The following is an 18,007-nucleotide window of genomic DNA, read 5'->3' as shown; positions in this document are numbered from 1 at the left end:
GAGTCGAGTACCTGCTCGAAAACACGTCGCTGTTTACATTTACCCCAAGGTGCATTAAAGAGATCACGTGGTGGAATCTAGAATCAAAGTGTGTGTAGGCCAGGTGGTCTCATAGTATGTTTTTTAAAACCAAATTTGAATATCACTTTTTGGCAGGATGGGTGAAAACGTTTGTTCAAACAAGCTTTCTTGAGGCTTGACGAATACTCAAAACATTCTTAAAATCTTCATTCAGAAGCAGAAGCGAAAAAAATCAGCCTTCTAAATTCATACACCTCGGGATAAGGCCACCTGTATATTATACACACTTAGATAGCTGCTCGAAAACTGCTATGCAATGCAAACAGCTGACAGGCTGAAATTTCAGCCTACGAACTTAAAACGGAAAGGGCCCCAATGTTAGATATTGAAATAAAATGATCATGATAAAAGATGGAAATAGCAAAGCGATAAGAACGGGTTTAAATAAGCCCTCTTAAAGAGCTTAACAACATATTTAGTGTGTAACTATATTTAGCTGCTCATGAAACTTGTACCTAAGCTTACTGCAACCACTGTAATTCGCTATTGATCTATCTGATCTCAATTGAACCTTTGCTGATGACTCTTTATGATCGATTTTCAATCCGATCTTTGCCAAATCCACTACAGTCGGCATAACAGCATGGTGCAGAGATTGCAGCAGCGTGGTGCGGCAAAGAGCACACGCCTGCATTACAAACAATACCGTAATCTAAATAGTTTCTCTTCCCGCCCACACGAACAACAACGCTCTATATCCCCTGCCCCTTCCGTTCGCATCGGACGACGCCGGAGGATGCGCAAAACCGTGAGATAGGTTATATTTTTAGTGCAGAACACACCCGCAAATTGCGTCGATAAATGGCAGCAGAAGAAAAAAAAAACCCGTAGTCCCCACCGCTCCGGCTGCAAGGCAGGAACACAACAACCCATACACACACGCGGCACGGTAGCAGTTGAATGAAAAATTTAATGGAAATTGTTTTCGCCGTTCCTTCGCCTCGTTTCATCCCCATGGCACGTTTTACTGCCAACTCAGGGGGAATGGGACGCACGAACCAAACATTGTACACCGCATGGTGGGGGGGGGAGTAATTTATCAATTCGAACGTGTGTTTGAAGGTAGATTTTCTTACGTGAAACGAAGAAAGGGAAGGGCGGAGAAGAATTTATTTCCCATCTGGTTCTGCTACGTTCAGATGCGCTCAATCTCTGTGCGCAAAACTGGCGCGTATGGAAAGGTAGGCAAAAAAACACACAGCAACGCCACGTACGATCGGCCGCCGTAATCCATCATTTGCTGGCATAAATGATCCATGGCAGTGGAACGGAGTGGGCGCGCTGTTGTGGTTGTTCTGTGTTTGTGTTACGATTGCAATGCTACGCGGTGCTGAATGCAAACGAGAACGATCAAAATCTGATCGTCCAAAACTGGGACCGATCACGGGTTGGCAACGGGTTTTATAATTGGGCCGTAATTTTATTGACATAACTGTAGGGACCGCAAGCTAAGCAAACAGAGACGCTGGATTAATGATTATTTCATCAAACTACTTGTTGCAACTGTTTTGCGTAAGAAATGATATCGGAAGCTAGGCGAATGTGGCACAGCAAAGGTGCAACCATTGCTTCATATGATGGCGTGATCGGTTTCTAAACTCTCTTAGCACCATCCTTCTACCAACGGCTTCTAAGAAAGGACGCTTCTCGGAAACGCTTCACCGCTTAATTCGTTTATGTTTAAGATTTACCCCCGTTAGTCGCTTCCCCGGCTTAATCTGATTCAGATGACTTTCTAAATTTAGCATTAAATAAACAGCCAAACAAATCTTTGGCGCGTATCTAAGCTGTGCCGCTGTTTTCCTCTGTAGTAAGAGGCGAAGGGGAAGGTTATTATTGCACCGAGTTCGTCAAACGCATTTTTGGTTCTCGATGACAGATATGTGTGTGTGTTTAACTGTCCTTTGGCTGCTGCAATCAACTAATTTGATCGATGCAATTTCATAGCAGATCGTGGTGTGTTTGTAAGCAGAGACTGAGTGCTTCCTTCCCGAGCGATGGAGCAGCCTGGTAGTTGATGGCAATATGCGCGTTTATAACGAAACAATCGTTCAATTTACCTCAAAAAGTACTTCAAATAGTGTTTGTTTATTTTTAATTTATGTTGAAATTGATTTCTATTGCTATTTCACACAATTTTGCCAAGCATGAACCCAGAACACTTGGAGTGTTTGTGTTCTATTGCTTTTCGATGCTTGAATTTTCTGTACCAAGATAATATTTTTACAAAATTTCAAACGCCGGTTGTCGCTTCAAATACACCGCGAGTCATGTTGGTGCACTCCGAACCAATGAATTGGGCCAGTGGAAAACTAAATAAAAACTTAAGCGAACTCGGAATCCATTCGCGCGCCACCTTCCGTGACGCGACTGGTTGAGCCATTTGTGCGCCATCCGAATAGTACGCAAAGCGGCTGTTTTTCTTGTACTTTGAGAAAATTGAACGCTTTTCTTTCACCCGTCTGGGGAAAATCCACACCGGCACTGAGTGTTTGGCGCTATCTGTGCGCGGCGTGTTCGTGTGTTCACGCCGTGCACATCCAAAACCATCATACACGGCTAAGGTCGGAAAGGTCAAAGCGAAGGCAAGAGTCTTTCGTGCTCAAGCACGTGCTCTCCCGTCATTTAATGTAGCGGAACGGGGTGAAAATAAACGAAATAATAATTAAAATCCCTATGCCGCCACCAAATGCACTTGAGGAGTATGGGCTTTGGACGCACGTTGCTTTCTTTAGCACGCTTGCTTGCGCGGCTGATATGCATTTTAGGCAAAATTTTCTTTCGGAGAAACCGCATTTCGACAGCACCAGCAACTGCGGACAGTTTGCAGGAAGATGCGTTTCGCTGTGAGTGCGTCAGTTGAGCGTGATCAGATTCGTTCCTTCTTCGCCCGATTGTGCGCTGCGTGTCGCCTGAAGTTGGCGTTAAAAATAGCATCGATCCTCACGGTTCTGTTGGCTCCACGCGAGGCAAAAAGGAATCTATTTTCCCGAGAAAAAACAACAACAAAAAAACTCCCATCAAAGCGAAGAAAGTATACGTGTTGCGATGTCGTAAATGTCGCATTCACATACATTTGCAATCGGTTCACTGTTCCTTAGTGTGCCTTTATAGAAGGAATAATTCTGCTCAAAGGTTTAGGTGCATCATCTGCACCGTTGGACAGGTTCAGGGGTTTTGGAGAGTATCAGTATCACGGCCAGCTGAACCTTTCGCTCAGCAATAAACCGCTGGGGATGGGGGTAATGCATTCTGTACTAGACGACGGTGCATCCAACCTTCCCCCACACCTGCCTGCAGTGCAGTCGGTTTCATTCGATTGATAGTCCGCGACCGCCTAAATATAAACCGCCGGATCGCGGGAAAGTCAAGCGCGTCGGTCTGGCCAGGTCGGCCGGGTGCAGGCAACCCATACCCATGTCATTCGTAATAAACGTCTTGATGTCCGTGACGTGCAGTAGTTGCTGGTCCTGTTTTGGTTGCTGGCACCACACGAACGCCGGCTTGATGCGACTCGCTTGCCAAGAGCCGTGCGGTAATAGTGCTTGCTGCAGCACCACAATGGCATCAGTGATTTATAAGGCGTTGCCGGGTCGAACGGGCGAGGTCTTTTTATAGCAGCGGCAGTAACGGTTTGAGCAGTAACGCGGCGGCAGCACTACTCAGTACCTAGACTCACTGGCCCGCGCGCTCATTATTCTTCACTCCGCGATTACCGGTGCAGCCTGGTGCAGCCTGCATGCGCGCCATGATCTCTCTCGTCTTAGCTGTTGGATAGCGCGTTGCTTTTAAGCGGATCATAGCAACTGTTTGCTGGCTTGGCGGATAGTTTTCAAGTGCAAAAGATTTCGCTTGAACAAAAAAGGGATTGCCAAATCAAAACATTGTTGCCGTCTGTCGGTACGATCAGATCGGAAGTGGACTTGCTTCCAAACCATTGGTAGAAATTTTGGCAGCAAAAGTGCTTTCTGCGGCAACGGAAATGAAGCATCACCCAAAAATGGCCTTTTTTATTGCGGGTGAACTTTATAGCTTTTAGTTTTCGCGTCAGGGATATATATAAAGATCAAACAGTAGCCGCCGCCATACAAATATTCTGTTTGTTTTTTGCAAAGGAAGGCATCATTGGAAAACGGCTTTGGCATTGTTATTAAGAATTGGACAACTTTTTCTGAAGAATGATGTTCAAATCTCCATATATGTTCTTGGATTTTGGATGTTTTACTACCTCTACTGAAGCAAATTTTCAGATATTATCAATCAGTATCAAGAAGTTCAAAGCGTTTTGATCTAAGATGTCCTTACTCTTATTTGACAATGCCATTTCAAGATTTATTTTCTACTATTGGTCATATCGCTACTGCAGACACAGCATTGTTGCTGTAAGCTACAAACAACCTGACCAACTTTTGTAACGAATAGTATGTTTTTTAGGGAGTTCTGCTTCAGAAGACGTCTGTTACAGGGTCTGTCTCATGATTTATTCATCGTATCCCTTAGATTTTTGGTTCGTTCCCATAATTTATTGGTATCGTCTGATTGGATATCAATACAATTGAACCTAAAAATTCTGGGAACCAACCAATAATTCGTGGGAACACACACAAAAAATTGATCAAATTCCCATAACTTTGAGGTTATGGGAGGTTGAGATCCTTCAGAAACACATCAAGAACTTGAGATGACACAAAGAGTATCTCAGCAATTAATTGTCCATTGATTTGAAGCGAGGAGGATGATATGCAAGATGGGGAATTGGGTTCCATATTAGAATTGGTCACGAGACGACGAACGCGGACTGTTCACTTGTGGATGATAGGAAGTTCAACCCAATCCGCTGGATATTACTCCTTCGGATTAATGTCTGTTCCGGTTGATGGAGATTTAGGATGATCTGGCTGACAAGCACTTATAAGTCCCACCTCTTAGCCCAACACAGGTTTGAGAAGGACGGAAATATGTTTAAGGCAATTTTACGCTTATAGGTGTAACGAAATAAATTGTATGAGCAAGTGGTAGCATCGGAAAATCTTCAGAGAAACCCACCCAAGACGTCCAAAATAGTTTCATAATAGTTTCCAAGGAAAAAACGGGCCTTACTCCATAGAATGCAATGTTATTCCCTAGCATATTTACGTGCACCTGGCCAAGAACCAACTTCACCAATTACGATAAAGTCAAAACATTGATCGACGCATCGATAGGGGCTAAAAAATCTCTTTTTTTCTCGACACGGGTTCTAAAATACATTATAAGGATGGACAAAAGTAATGGAAAATGACGGAGAATTAGAGGAACCATGAATAAATAATCCTTTTTCAAAGTTCGAAAATTGCTTTGAACTTATGGCACTTCTAATAAATGCAAAGAATGATAAAGTTTTTAACTATCGTGGATTATTAATTAAACAAAATATTAAACAAAACACAAACTCAAAAGCAAACAATAAAGCAGTCCAATTGCCACAGGCATTATATTTCACATCCCCTCTCTTTCACATACTTTTTCTCTTTCCCAGGTTGATCTAAACGAGATGAACGAACCGAACGCGGGCCAAAAACCATCCGACACACGAACAGGTGAAATAATTTAGCAGCTCATCAGCATTTTGCGCCTGAACGCAAGCATGATCTCCCCCCCACCCCCACCCTTCTTCCATCGTTTCCCAAGCATCTCTTAAAGTCACCCAATCGCGCCCCCCTTCCCCAGGCACTGTATGGGTCGACTAAAGCCATCGGCCACAATCAGCCGACATTCGCTAGCGGTTGCGGTGGTTACCTGTCGGCAGAAACGGTCGACGTTGGGGCACCGGTCGCCGGCCCAGCACTGCGTCCGCCCGCCTCGCCCTGCAGAAAGTCCATGGTGGAACTTTTCACGTCCACCTTCGGCTTCTGGCCCGGCTTGATGGCCGGTTTCTGCTGCTCGACGATGATGAAGCTGTCCTCGTTGTTGCTCGGCAGGGCCGGTTCGCTCGCTAATGGGGCTGGCTTCGGTGTCGGTGCCGGCAGTTCCTTCTTTTCCTTCACGAGCTTTGCCGGAGCGGGTGCTGGGGCGGGTGCTGGTGCCGGTGCTGGAGCGGGCGCTGGTGTTGGAACGGAGGTGGGAGGTTCTTTGGGCGCTGGTTCCGGTTTGGGAAGATCCTTCGGTTTGGGAGCTTCCTCGGCCGGTGGAGCTGGTTTGCTGGGAAGGGTTGGGGCGGGCTTGGCGGGTTCCGGCACTTTCGCTGGTTCGACGGGTGCAGGTTTCACGACAGCAGGGGCGGGTACAACCGGAACCGGTGCCGGTTTGTTCACTGACACCGGCGTGGAGGGAGTTTCTGGTGCCGGTGTTACGGGAACTTTCGGTGGTTCCGGTTTCGGAACGGTCGGCTTGACGACGGGCTCCACTACCGGTGGTGGCCGGACAGGCTGGACGGGCTTCTGTTCAGGGGTGGTGGTAGGCTTGGCCGGTTCCACTACCGGGGCAGGCTTGACCGCCACTGGTTCGGCGGGAGCCTTCGAGGGTTTCGTGTCGTCAGTGGGTGTCGATTCCGGCAGCGCTTGTACGGTTCGATGTTTACCGGTGAAAAACGCAAAAATTCTATCCAACAATGGAATGCGCTTTCTGTAATGAATGCGGGGGAAATTATAAAAAAAGAAAAGGAAAAAAGGAAGGAATTACAAAATAAGAAAAAGAAAATAGAAGAAACGGAAAACAAACAACAACACAAAACAATGAATAAAAGCATGAAAACATCAAACAAAACAATATAAAACAGATAAACAAACAAACAAAAAACGGTTCATTCTAGAGTAAAACATATAAAAAAACTAAAAAACTATCTAAAAACAATGAAACATTAAGCAAAACAACCTATCCTAGCATAAACAATTGCGAAACGCCCAACAATCAATTCCATTCAAGCGGTGCGAAGCATTGCACTGTAGCTGAATCCAATTTGGCTTGAAGCACGACGCGTTTGGCGTGTTTTGCGAGCTCAAGAATTCGATTTTCCTGTACCAAAAAATCATTTCGCTTGGCAACCTGTGTTGTGCTTGCCAGGGCCTTGCAATTATCGTTTTTTTCTCTATCTTTGTTGGGAGCGGGGACGTGCTCACGGCACGGCACGGTATAGAGATAAAAATTCTTCTCCCCGACGTGTACGTGTTAATTCAATTGTCGTGTCTCGTGTATTGACGATCCGTTTGGCAATCCTGCGACGGGTGCGATGGTGGCCGTGGAAAGTGTTGGCAAAAATCGCGTTCTGCAGTTTCTTTCGTCCTCATGCCCATGCTCTTCCCAACAGAATCTTAAGTGATAATCGCATCAAAAGTCGCGTCCGATAGTTGTGTACAAACAACCAAAAAGGAAACCTACGACCACGAATGACTGTTCCCGGACATTGCACAGAGATTTGCTCTTTTCTATGCAGTTTTGTTCCGTTTTCACGAGGCCCACCTTCGTTCATCGACCGATAAGATATAGCACGACCTAGTGTATGTGTGTGGCGTGAGGTGTACGTGCCAATTTGCCAAGTAGATGCTTCCAGAACGCCAGAACAGAGCAACCCCTTTGGCAACAGGGCACCCCTGGCACACAGCTTTGCCAATCGAAAATGAACCACAGCAAGTCACAGTCTGTGCCTCGAATGTAGCTTTTTTTGGTTGAAAGTTGACTTTTTTTCGGGTCGGACCGGCTGCAACGCTTTATCTATATCAACAGCGTTGATTATTTTCGTCTCCGGTAGTGTGTAACGGGCGATAGGTGCAAACTGCACACATACCTGGCTTTAATTATGGCCCGCAGTGCACTGATAGCAGCAACTCAGTTGTACTTGACGCGACTTACAACGTCTACCATTACTCATACAGGCAGGGTGTAATACCAGATGGAACTTTATTGCTATAAAACCGCCGGTATAGAATTTCATTAGCCAAGCAACCCAAAATGTGAAAGTAAAAGTGTGTTCGATATCTGATCGTACAATTTTTACGATTACACGGAAATAATGTGTTAAACAAATGGCTTTTAATTGCTGTGTAAAATTCGCTTCAGGTTTCAAGTGCGCCATCGTACATCGGACAATGTCATTCTATCTTATCTTATAGGATTAACTGAGATTTGAGCATTTAAGAGTTGATTTTCAAACACATACACTCAAGTACAAACACGTACAATACATTGTTCGAGAGCATTCAATTGATGAACCGAAAATAGTCTCAGCTTTGCTTTGAAAATGATCTCTTTCGTCCATGAAAGAGATCGTGGTGTTTGTATTGGCTGGTTTTGCCGTCTGACTGACAACATCTTCAAAATCATTTTGTTTGTTAGCTAAGAAATATATAACTGACAACAACTTCAACATAATTAAAATCTTTTCAAGTATAACGTAGGTGTTTTGATGATCGATCGATCACGAACGATCGGTCGTTGTGTGAAATACAGTGAAATCTCTCTGAGGTGTTTCTCCAAAGGACCGTCAGTTTGGAGAGAAATTCATGGTGAGGAAAACTAATTAAGGTGTTGCTATGAAGTATCCCAGAAACCACGGGAAAAACATTGCATCCTTTGACCAATATTGTTGTGGAAAGCCATCGAAACATTTGTCTTAGAGAATTTCGGCTACCAAATTGCATATGCAGCTTGAAGAACATTTGCCTTAGGGAGACATTCATCTTGAAGAGACACAAAATATCATCAAAATGTTGTCAAAATGTTTATCTTAAAGATTAAATTCATCTTGAAGAAACTGCATCTTAGAGAGATGTCACTGTAATTAATTAATGAATTCATTCATGGAATCATCCTTTGGTTCTTTTCTGCTGACATCTGTTGCATGGGGAAAAATAATTCTTCTTTTTCTTCTTTGGCACAACAACCGTTGTCGGTCAAAGCCTACGCCTCTGTACTAGAGGTGAGCATTTCGGTTCTTTTAAGTGAACGTGGTTGAACCGAGTCGTTCATCATAATGAACGTGAACGTGATCTTGGTTCATTCGTTCCTTTACAAATAGCAATAGCTGTAAATCGGTACACTATTCGAAAATTGGTAGAACTACAGAATAATCGGTAGGTCTGGTCACCCACCTGTACAGTTTAAAATCGGCCGTTTCTTGGTTTGCATGTAAATGTGCCGATGTTGAAAGGTTTTTCAAAAGGATCATGATTGAATGCACGCAATTTTTTTTTTTAATTATTTCAATTTATCAAAAGTAGCGTTCTATTCATGTGAACCGGTTCATTCATATTTTCCCGTGAACTGAATGAACCGTACGGTTCTGGTTCATTTGGCACACCTCTACACCTGTACCACTAATGGGTTTGGCGGCTTTCAGTGATAAGCAGGATAGTCATTCCTACGAATGGGGGAGCGCTCCATCCAGGGTACAGAGTCGTAGGCCTTGACCGACAACGGTTGTTGTGCCAAGAAGAAGAATACAAAAAGAAGAATACAGTCTATCCCCGAGCTACGCGACACTCGAGTTACGCGAATTTGTAATTTACAGTTTATCCGTCAAACTATGATGGGTATGTTATTAATTTGTATGTACCACGAGACCGGACAAATATAAAAAAAGTTTTTCTTTTAAGTCATTTTAATTAAATTGCATTTCTCCTTTGCATCATTCTTGATGATTGACCTAGCATCAGAACGCTTGCCTAACTATCTTGGAAAAATACTCTTTTTTTTGTTATAACTATTTCAAGAGTAAATCTAACTATCCCTCTTACTAAGCTGTACATAAATTTGCATTTTCAATCGGACATCTTTATGTCTTGACTTTCCTTGCGAATTGTCAAGCGGAATTAAAGCAACAGAAAAGCAAACCAAACCCAGCGTCAGCGAGACAGACAAACTAAGCGAGAACGGTGTATATCTTTCGCAACACTTGATCCGGCCTCTAATTACAATGCCCTTTTTTCTCGGCTCCCCTCTATGACATTGAACTTGAGAAATGGGTGTTAAAATAATGGGCGAATCGGTTGAGCGTGTTTGCTGCTGCTTTCGGTGTTTGTTTTCCACTTTCGAAATGCAAAATGCCAAACGGGGTGGCAGTGTGTTGCATCTCTTTTCTTCGTTTTATCGTAATCTAAATTTGTTGAAAAATCAACCCCGGCACGCCCAGGGAGAAGAGATAGAGAGAGAAAGGCAGAGCGGTCATCGAAAGTTTATGGATACTAAACAGGGTAGCAAATAATTTTCAGGCAAAAATATTTCATTTCCTTTGCCGGGTGTGTGTTGGTTGCCGTTTGTTTACGTTTGTAATTTGTGAAAACAAATGGTTTGTTGGTACCATGGTGAGATAATGGAAGGCTTTTGCTGCAAGATTTGTGGCGTGAGGGATTTTTTTTTTCGTACCGTGTGGAATAATTTTTCTTCCACTTTATTGTCCCCGCAAATTGGTTGTTTGTAAGCAGATGTTATTTGAAAGAATAATACTTCTCCCGCGGACTGCGCGGACTGCGCGAGCTCGGGTAGAAAAGAAGCGAGAAGCCAAACAGCTGACCGTGTCTGACAACATACACTTGACCGATCACTCAACGGTATGCCATTTTTCACCTCAAGTAGCACGCAAAACGGCACAGCGCGGTGCAAAAGTTACCTTGACATTCGCCTTGCCGAGGGAAGGACATGTTCCTACAAACATCCGTAGCTTCCAACTGCCACACACAACACGGTCAGCGCGTCTTCTGAAAAGTGATAGTACATGCTGCGTTTGTTTCCCGCCTTTGCAGCTTTTCCTACTTCCCACAACAACCACCGAAGAACCGTCCAGAGGCAAAATTCTTTCGAAGACGTTTATAAATAACAAACCACACTTTTTGTGCGGACCGGCGAGGGTTTCACAGCACACGAATGTGAACTCAGACGTCAGACACACCCGGATCGGACGGCGGTTCACGCGGTACATCCGGTGCGTGTTATATAATGGGGCTGGTTTGTTTGGTATTCGATTTTTCTTCCTTTGTCGACTGGCGTTCGATGTCGTTGCAAATGTGTTTTTCTCCCCCCTTTGCCGGCGTTTGGGGAGGTTTTCCACACGCAACCAGGATAGAGGAGCGGCAACTTAGATTAAGCTAATTAATTATCAAAGATGGAAATTTTAGCATCAACAATTGCATCAGAAGAATCGAATGTTTGCCGTTCGTAGTTGAACTGTGCAAACGATGTAAATGGGTTAATGAACAATTTGGAAAGGTGAAAGTTATGGTCAAACTTTGTCCTATGGTTGTGTACGCTATATGCGTGTTCATGTTTGAATATTTTCGTGTAAAATTTGATACTCGGTTTTCTAATATTGGGGCCCTTTCCGTTCTAATTCAAGTTCGCAGGAAAAGGCCCCATTTCAGCCTGTCAGCTGTTTGCATTGTATAGCAGTTTTCGAGCAGCTATCTAAGCGTGTATAATATACAGGTGAGCTTATCCCAAGGTGTATGAATTTAGAAGGCTGATTTTTATCGCTTCTGTTTCTGAATGAAGATTTCAAGCGTGTTTTGAGTATTCGTATTTCGCCGTTCTGTCAAAAAATGATGTTCAAATTTGGTTATAAAAAAACATGCTATCTACCTGGACTACTTACACTTCTATATTCCATCACCTGATATCTTTAATGCACCTTAGGATAAATGTATAGTAAGCACCACCTTGTTTTGCCATTTTTTCGAACAGATAGTCGAATCTAATTCTAGCTTTGAGGCTAGAATTATCTAGACTGAAAATTGCAGACTAGTTTCATGTGTGGTTTTGTATGGAGTGTTTACATGATTTCAGTCTCCAACTGCCAAACTACATACAAAAAGCTGACTAGAATCGTGAAGAATCCCATTGACAATTCTTTGAACAAATTTTACTGATTTGGTAGTTTGAAATTGTCTTTTCGTTCGACATTTTTTCCTATAAAAAAAAATCTGGTAAAAGTCCAAACAATGACTTTTTTCAAGAATCGTACTAAATTTTTGTGGATTTTTTCTTCTTCTTTGGAACAACAACCGTTGTCTGTTAAGTGTTAAGTAAGGCGGATGTCTTCGGAATTTAGTGTTGTGGTTTATTAATCTTTCGTAAAGATTCATTCGTATGGATCTTCAGTAACGAATTAGTGAGTAATGAATTCGATTCTCCAAATATTCATGAATCATGAATGGTCTATGGAGACTTATAAAACATTAAAGATTCATATGGATCTCAATGATCACGACGACTTGGACCACGCACACGACAAGTCAGCCTTAATGTAGCACTTAGGAATCGTTTCGAAGAGACACAAAAAGAGATCGAATGTACACTCAATGCACAAAATCCGAGTGAAACGTGCTAAGAACCAAAGTAAAAAATAACTGCTATACGAAATATTTCAAAATCTATTCCAAGCGCTTGTGCAATGAAGAGGCTAAAAAAGAGAAAAACATTTGATAGAGATTCATGCATCTACATCTCAGACTCATACATCATGAGATATTCATTAAACTTTGAAATCTTTAAAGTTTAATGCATCCTTGGATATTTATGAATATTTAAAATTTCATTAAACATTGGATCATTCATGTATCTTTGAAGATCCATACATTTTTGAATTTGAGTTTCAGATTCAAAGATTCACTTTGATTTAGATTTAAAAAATCGTTTGAATCATCAGAGTTACCCATCTCTACTCGGAACACAATAATCGCCTAACATGGGAGCGGAAGGTTTATTATTCATTAATGTTCTTGTCCAATGTCCAATTTATGTTCTTGTGTTTTCAACGTTAGAGTTTCCAGTTTTCCATAAAATATCATTTGTTTAAAATTGTGTTTACATTTTCTAATTACTAACCTTTCCCACTACAAACAATTCAAAGAACAAGTAACCCTTGACTGTATCATGCATTGCTGCTTGCATACTTTAGGGCGTTTACCCACAAAGCCAACAGCGCAAGCTTCGATCAAAACACGAAGACGAGCTTCCGTACCACGGCAATAAAGCTTAGCCGCGCGCATGAGAGAGAATGTTATCTTGGTGAGTACACTCTCTGCGCGCATTTCCAAATACATGTGCACATGCGCAGTAATGCGTTGAGATGCACATTAATCCGGTCGATGACAAACGCTTTCGATGAGTCAAACACGCCGGCTAGACGGAGCCGAAGGTTTTCTTCACCCCATCGTAGCGCCACCTTCGGAGATTGTATCGGAGTCCCACAAATGGATGCGTCCCATGACTCGATTCCGCCACGGGGTCGAAGCGAAATCGATCGCTAATGATTTCTATTTACAGCAGCAGCAATAGTGTGACATTGTGATGCCATGTTCAGTCAATATGCGCTTCAGCTTGTTTTGCGTGACCGCGTGCTCTTGCGTTTGGAGCGCATGCAGCTTTGGTTTTTTTTTAGGTTTGTTTTAGCAGCAACGCAGCATATTCTAATTGCCATTTTGCATAACACACCGGCCTTAACATCCTAAGCATTATTTAGATTTAGAAGGTTTTGGGATGCGTACTCACCTCAGCTCGTCCATCGCGAGCGAAAAGTACCAAAGGGCGAACATGGTTGCTGTTAAGGGTATGAGCGCGTACTGTAAGAGGAACGATTTGCTGAAATAGGAAGACACGGAAAGACGGAGGAGCGTTAGATTAGAGCTCGAGGGTCGTGCTTGTGTTGGTTGTTGGTTTCCCCCTATTGGTATTGCTGGTGGATGCTGGTGAATCAGTCGCCAGTAGTCGCTAATTGCACTGCAGGCAATGGTGACGCGAGGTGACAAAAATGTCACTACGACACTGGTGTGCCGTTTGAACGAGTGACCGTCGTTGAGTCAGTGGCGCACGTGATACGCTCCTGCTTACGGTTGGATATATTAGGTGTGGTATGGTATTAAATCGATGTGTATGTTGTACAAATACAGCTTCCAAAAAGACGCTTTATCTTAGGTAAATTCAATTACTATAATTTGGTCCTTCGAACCGGATTTTTCAATAACAAAGCTTTAAAACTAAAGTTGCGTTGAATTATTCCACTCTATAATTCTAATAACGATTTATTTTACACATTAAAACAATGTTAAAAATTACAAAATTTAATTTCAAAACAAAGCTCAGTTATTTCTGCTTTGTTTACACAGTTGAAATCAACTAAAAGCTTGTTACACAAAAACAATCAGGCCGGCGACGCTTGGTCTACCGCCCTGCCCCCCGATGTTTGCGCATCCAAAGTGCTTATTTGCCAATGCATTTAATTCCCTGCACAACGCCAAATAGCCGGCATCACCCGAACCCCGTGTGCAACAGCAGTAGTGGGCGCCTTCCTGTCTTACGGCGCGGGGGCATAGTAAAAGTGTTTATACATTCGTCCTTACTGATACTGCTGGAACGCGCACCAACACTGTTGCAAAACCGCTCGAAGTATCGATTTTGTCCTGCGTGACCTTTTTTTCAATTTAAAATTGCTTCCGAACAGGAACGGAGGGCCTTGCTGTCTTGCCGTTGTTGCATAAGACACTGTGTAAGGGGTGAAAACTGAAGCTGGTTTCGTTCTGTTTTCGAGCGTTTTAATTTGTCTCGCGGTGTGCCTCCGAATCTTCGGCAAGCGTGGCCTTCCGCCGTGTCGGTTACGCTTGAGATATCAGTTGCTCCATCCAACACGGGCGGGCGGCAGTTTCCGTGTTTCTCCGAGCTTGCTGCTGAGGCGATTCGAACCTTACAGTTATTGGTTCGGAAACGGCACAAATATCATTTTTTACCCGTGCACTGTGCTGTGTACGTGTGTTGTCATGATCTATTTTCAGAGGGCCATACTCGCACACACACACACACGAGGCAGAGGCCCCCGAAATGCAGTCACGAACGAACGTGACGACCAAACCCCGGAGGAGAAGGAGGAAAAAAATGACACTTTTTGGACGCAACGATGAGCGCGAAAAACGGAAGAAAAAATGAAATTCGGGTCAGTAGTGTGGTGCAGGTTGGGTTTAAAATTAATGTTCATACAAAACACAACACACCAACACCAGCACCAACACACAGTTCCCGGAGCATACGGGGACCAGGTAATTTTAATTGGCTAAAAATTGTAAAATCCGAATTGTTGCTGATTTTGGAGTTACTATTCAGCTCACTCCCTGTCTCTCTCTCTCTCTCTCTCTTGCTCAGCACACAGCACAACGGACTCGATGACGTAACACTTCGGGAGGGGTTGTGGATATGTGCTCATGGAGAAAGGATGTTCACACACCGGGATGGGCAAATTGGGGGAGATAATTGAATCACCTTCATCACTCAATCACCAACATCCAAGCTTTATGCCTCAACTCAACAAAATTCACTACAAAAAGAAACCATCTTTCCGGTCCGGTTGCAAGTAATTCGAGTTGCACTTTTTGCACACACAGAGATCCCGGCCCGCGTGGCCTAGTTACTTACATTCGCTTCACAAGAATCTTGGCTGCACTTTTCTTCCCTGGGTACGCAAAACGCTCGTAGTAAGCACTGAGTAGGACGACGATCCGTTGTAAAGGCGAGCACAACTGACGGTCGCACGGTCACAAAGCAGGCCACAGAAACGACAACAACAGCACCAACAGCAATGTCGAAAACGACTGTGTGATGGTGGTGGTGTTTTGCTATCGCTGTCAACCGTAGAACCGCTCTCACCGCCGTAGCCGCTCCGGTGAAGATGTCAGATGGGTTGTTTTTTTACTGTCGTGTGAAATATCGGGACTTTGGTCTGCTGCCGGTTAGTCACAGCGCGCGTTTGTCAAGGAGGGTACAGAGAAAAATATTTAATTAAATTTTAATTCCACTAACAATTGGCACAACTGAACTGCACGGTGCACAACAACGCTGACGACGGTGACGATGTGTTGGGATTGTGTATACCTGGGTTTGTGCGACACGGGACCGTGGTTTAGTAGCTGTTGGCTGGTGTGTGAGACAACCAAGTAATGAAGAAGGGGAAACAGCGATATCGGGAGAGCGACTGGGTCATGTGAGAGCAAAGCAGCGCGGTGGGAGAGATTTGCGAATCGAAGAAGTGATGCACTGTGGTGAGTTGCGGATGAGCAGCTTTCGGTGTAAAACAATTGATTTATTTTAAATGAGAAATTAATTTAATAAGTTAAAATGGATAAGTAATATTACAAAAATATAGTGTTGCCTTATTTTAACATACATTTTCTAACTGAACTGTAACAGAAAGCAGTCAAAACCACACAAACATACAGTTGTCAACAAGCTCCGCTTGGCAGTGGTTTGTTGACTCATTCTCTCAAAGAAAATAATTTGAGAGCTTTTTCTATCTGTCCTCTATTTGTTAGTATGTGTGTCACATCCCGCACAGTGTTCAAATCGTTCTTTTGTCAACCCTGAACGATAAGATATTTGAATTATAATTGTCGAAACAATTCTGATCAAAGTCCATTCGGAGTGAGATAATGAGGAGATAATTTTTCACTTTTGCTCTTTATTTAAATGCTTCAATTGTCTCTTTACACTCTCTACCCTTTCCGATGGCACTTTATACAGGTACGTGACTAATTTACGATACTGCAGACAGGCGTGTTTTGTTCTTCGCACTGTGCTCAGTTTTGCAAACCGCTTGCGGCGTACCATTGTCCACTCACGGCATCTCTGATCTCGTTAGATTGAGATGCTCTACAACGTGCCCAACGAGAGACCGAAGCAAAAACAAAAAAAAAGTTTGTGTGTGAGAGAAAGAGAGTGATTACTTGCGCGGTTACGCGTGAGATAAGGGGAGGTCGCGATACGCATCGTTTACTGCGCTTGTAAGATAGCACACACGTGAGACGCTCTAAAATGTTCACGGGAGTTGAAAAGGCAAACAGCCACGGTAGCGATAAGAATTTGAGAAACTTTTGAGCTTTTGATGTTTTTTCATAGCCTGAAAAAGCGATAAAATAGTTTTTCCGAATAGTTATAATGGGTTGTTCGCCGTCAGTTGTTTTGCAACTATTTAGGATTTTTAAAAGAAAAAATCTATCTTTATAAAATTTGTACAGGTTCTCTATATCTGTACCTTTATAGAGATTTTCTGACGAGTTTGTCTTGCTTCTCTTTATTTGTTAATTGCGTCATTTTGTTATAGATCAGATACGAGAAAATCTGTTTTTCGTAATTGATAAGCTGCTCTGCCGAAATGAATTTGTTAGTTTTTGTCCGCATTTTGTCTCTATCGTGGCCTTTTGTCTACTGTTCCATCGCATATTGTGGGAGCGATGTGAGAATGTGAGCATGATGGACTGCTTCTCACCATGGCAACTACGGGGTGGTGTAATTCACCACAGGTTTTATAGGAGAAAAGCTCTCCGGGCAGTTACTCACCACAGGCATGTTACGACCGTGAGAGCACGTGGTTCAAACTGTTATGGAGACGCCTGGTTAATAGTGATAAGCAGCAACAGTTTACATTGCAATCAGTAGCGAATGTTTCATTTAGGATTAACAATCTGTACAACATTGAGAAACAGGCGAAACTCATTGGTTAAGGTATACCAGTGTATGGTTTAACGACGTTGGAAACGATTAATTAAAATGACACGGAACATTTTTTATTTGGAGTTTTATCACTATTAGAGATACTGTTTTGCTTGGCATACATACAAATTACTGATGAGCCAACGCAGCCAATGCTCTGACACTGTTGCGACCAACATGAGAATAAAAACAAAACTTATTGAAAAGGAAAATCAACAAAATGATGTTTCCTGACAAATCTATTCAGGGACCAACAACATTTGCCGGAAACTAACATATCATTTACTAATCAATAACCCAACTAAAACACATCTAACCGGTGAGGTATTTCTAAAATATGAAAACAAAAATAAGTAGAAACTGTAATTATGTGATATTGTTGGACATATTATTCCAACTCTGGTTCGGAGCAAGTTTAAGTGATTACTGAGCAATCTTTGAGAGATGTTCCTCGAACAGAGTGACTAACGATGTAAAATTGTATCTT

General features: G+C 42.9%; 1 protein-coding gene and 1 long non-coding RNA gene across 3 annotated transcripts; one reads left to right on the top strand and one right to left on the bottom strand.

Annotated features, from left to right (window-relative positions):
* Window positions 1-5,527: 5,527 nt before the first annotated feature.
* Window positions 5,528-15,899, bottom strand: LOC120897864 (vegetative cell wall protein gp1-like). Of its 2 annotated transcripts, none has more exons than XM_040303002.1 (3): window positions 15,451-15,899; window positions 13,540-13,629; window positions 5,528-6,684 (listed from the first exon to the last, which is right to left on the bottom strand). In XM_040303002.1, the coding sequence occupies exons 2-3, from the start codon at window positions 13,581-13,583 to the stop codon at window positions 5,856-5,858; spliced, it is 873 nt and encodes a 290-aa protein (XP_040158936.1). In that variant the 5' UTR covers window positions 13,584-13,629; window positions 15,451-15,899; the 3' UTR covers window positions 5,528-5,855. The 2 variants fall into 2 exon arrangements, with proteins under 2 accessions (XP_040158936.1, XP_040158937.1); XM_040303003.1 differs by lacking the exon at window positions 15,451-15,899 and adding an exon at window positions 15,298-15,417.
* LOC120897867 lies at window positions 14,199-16,193 on the top strand. The gene is made up of 2 exons (XR_005738592.1): window positions 14,199-15,077; window positions 15,181-16,193. It is a non-coding gene; the product is annotated as an uncharacterized LOC120897867 (long non-coding RNA).
* The last annotated feature ends 1,814 nt before the right edge of the window (window positions 16,194-18,007 follow it).

Source organism: Anopheles arabiensis, chromosome 2 (assembly GCF_016920715.1).
Source record: "Anopheles arabiensis isolate DONGOLA chromosome 2, AaraD3, whole genome shotgun sequence".
Classification (NCBI taxonomy): domain Eukaryota; kingdom Metazoa; phylum Arthropoda; class Insecta; order Diptera; family Culicidae; genus Anopheles; species Anopheles arabiensis.
This window is presented reverse-complemented; position numbering and strand designations above follow the sequence as displayed.

Bases quoted from the DNA above. Each gene is read 5' to 3' on its own strand.
- LOC120897864 (XM_040303002.1), bottom strand. From the start codon at position 13,583: ATGTTCGCCCTTTGGTACTTTTCGCTCGCGATGGACGAGCTGAG. The intron at 6,685-13,539 runs GTGAGTACGCAT...CATTCATTACAG, and splicing joins CTCGCGATGGACGAGCTGAG to AAAGCGCATTCCATTGTTGG.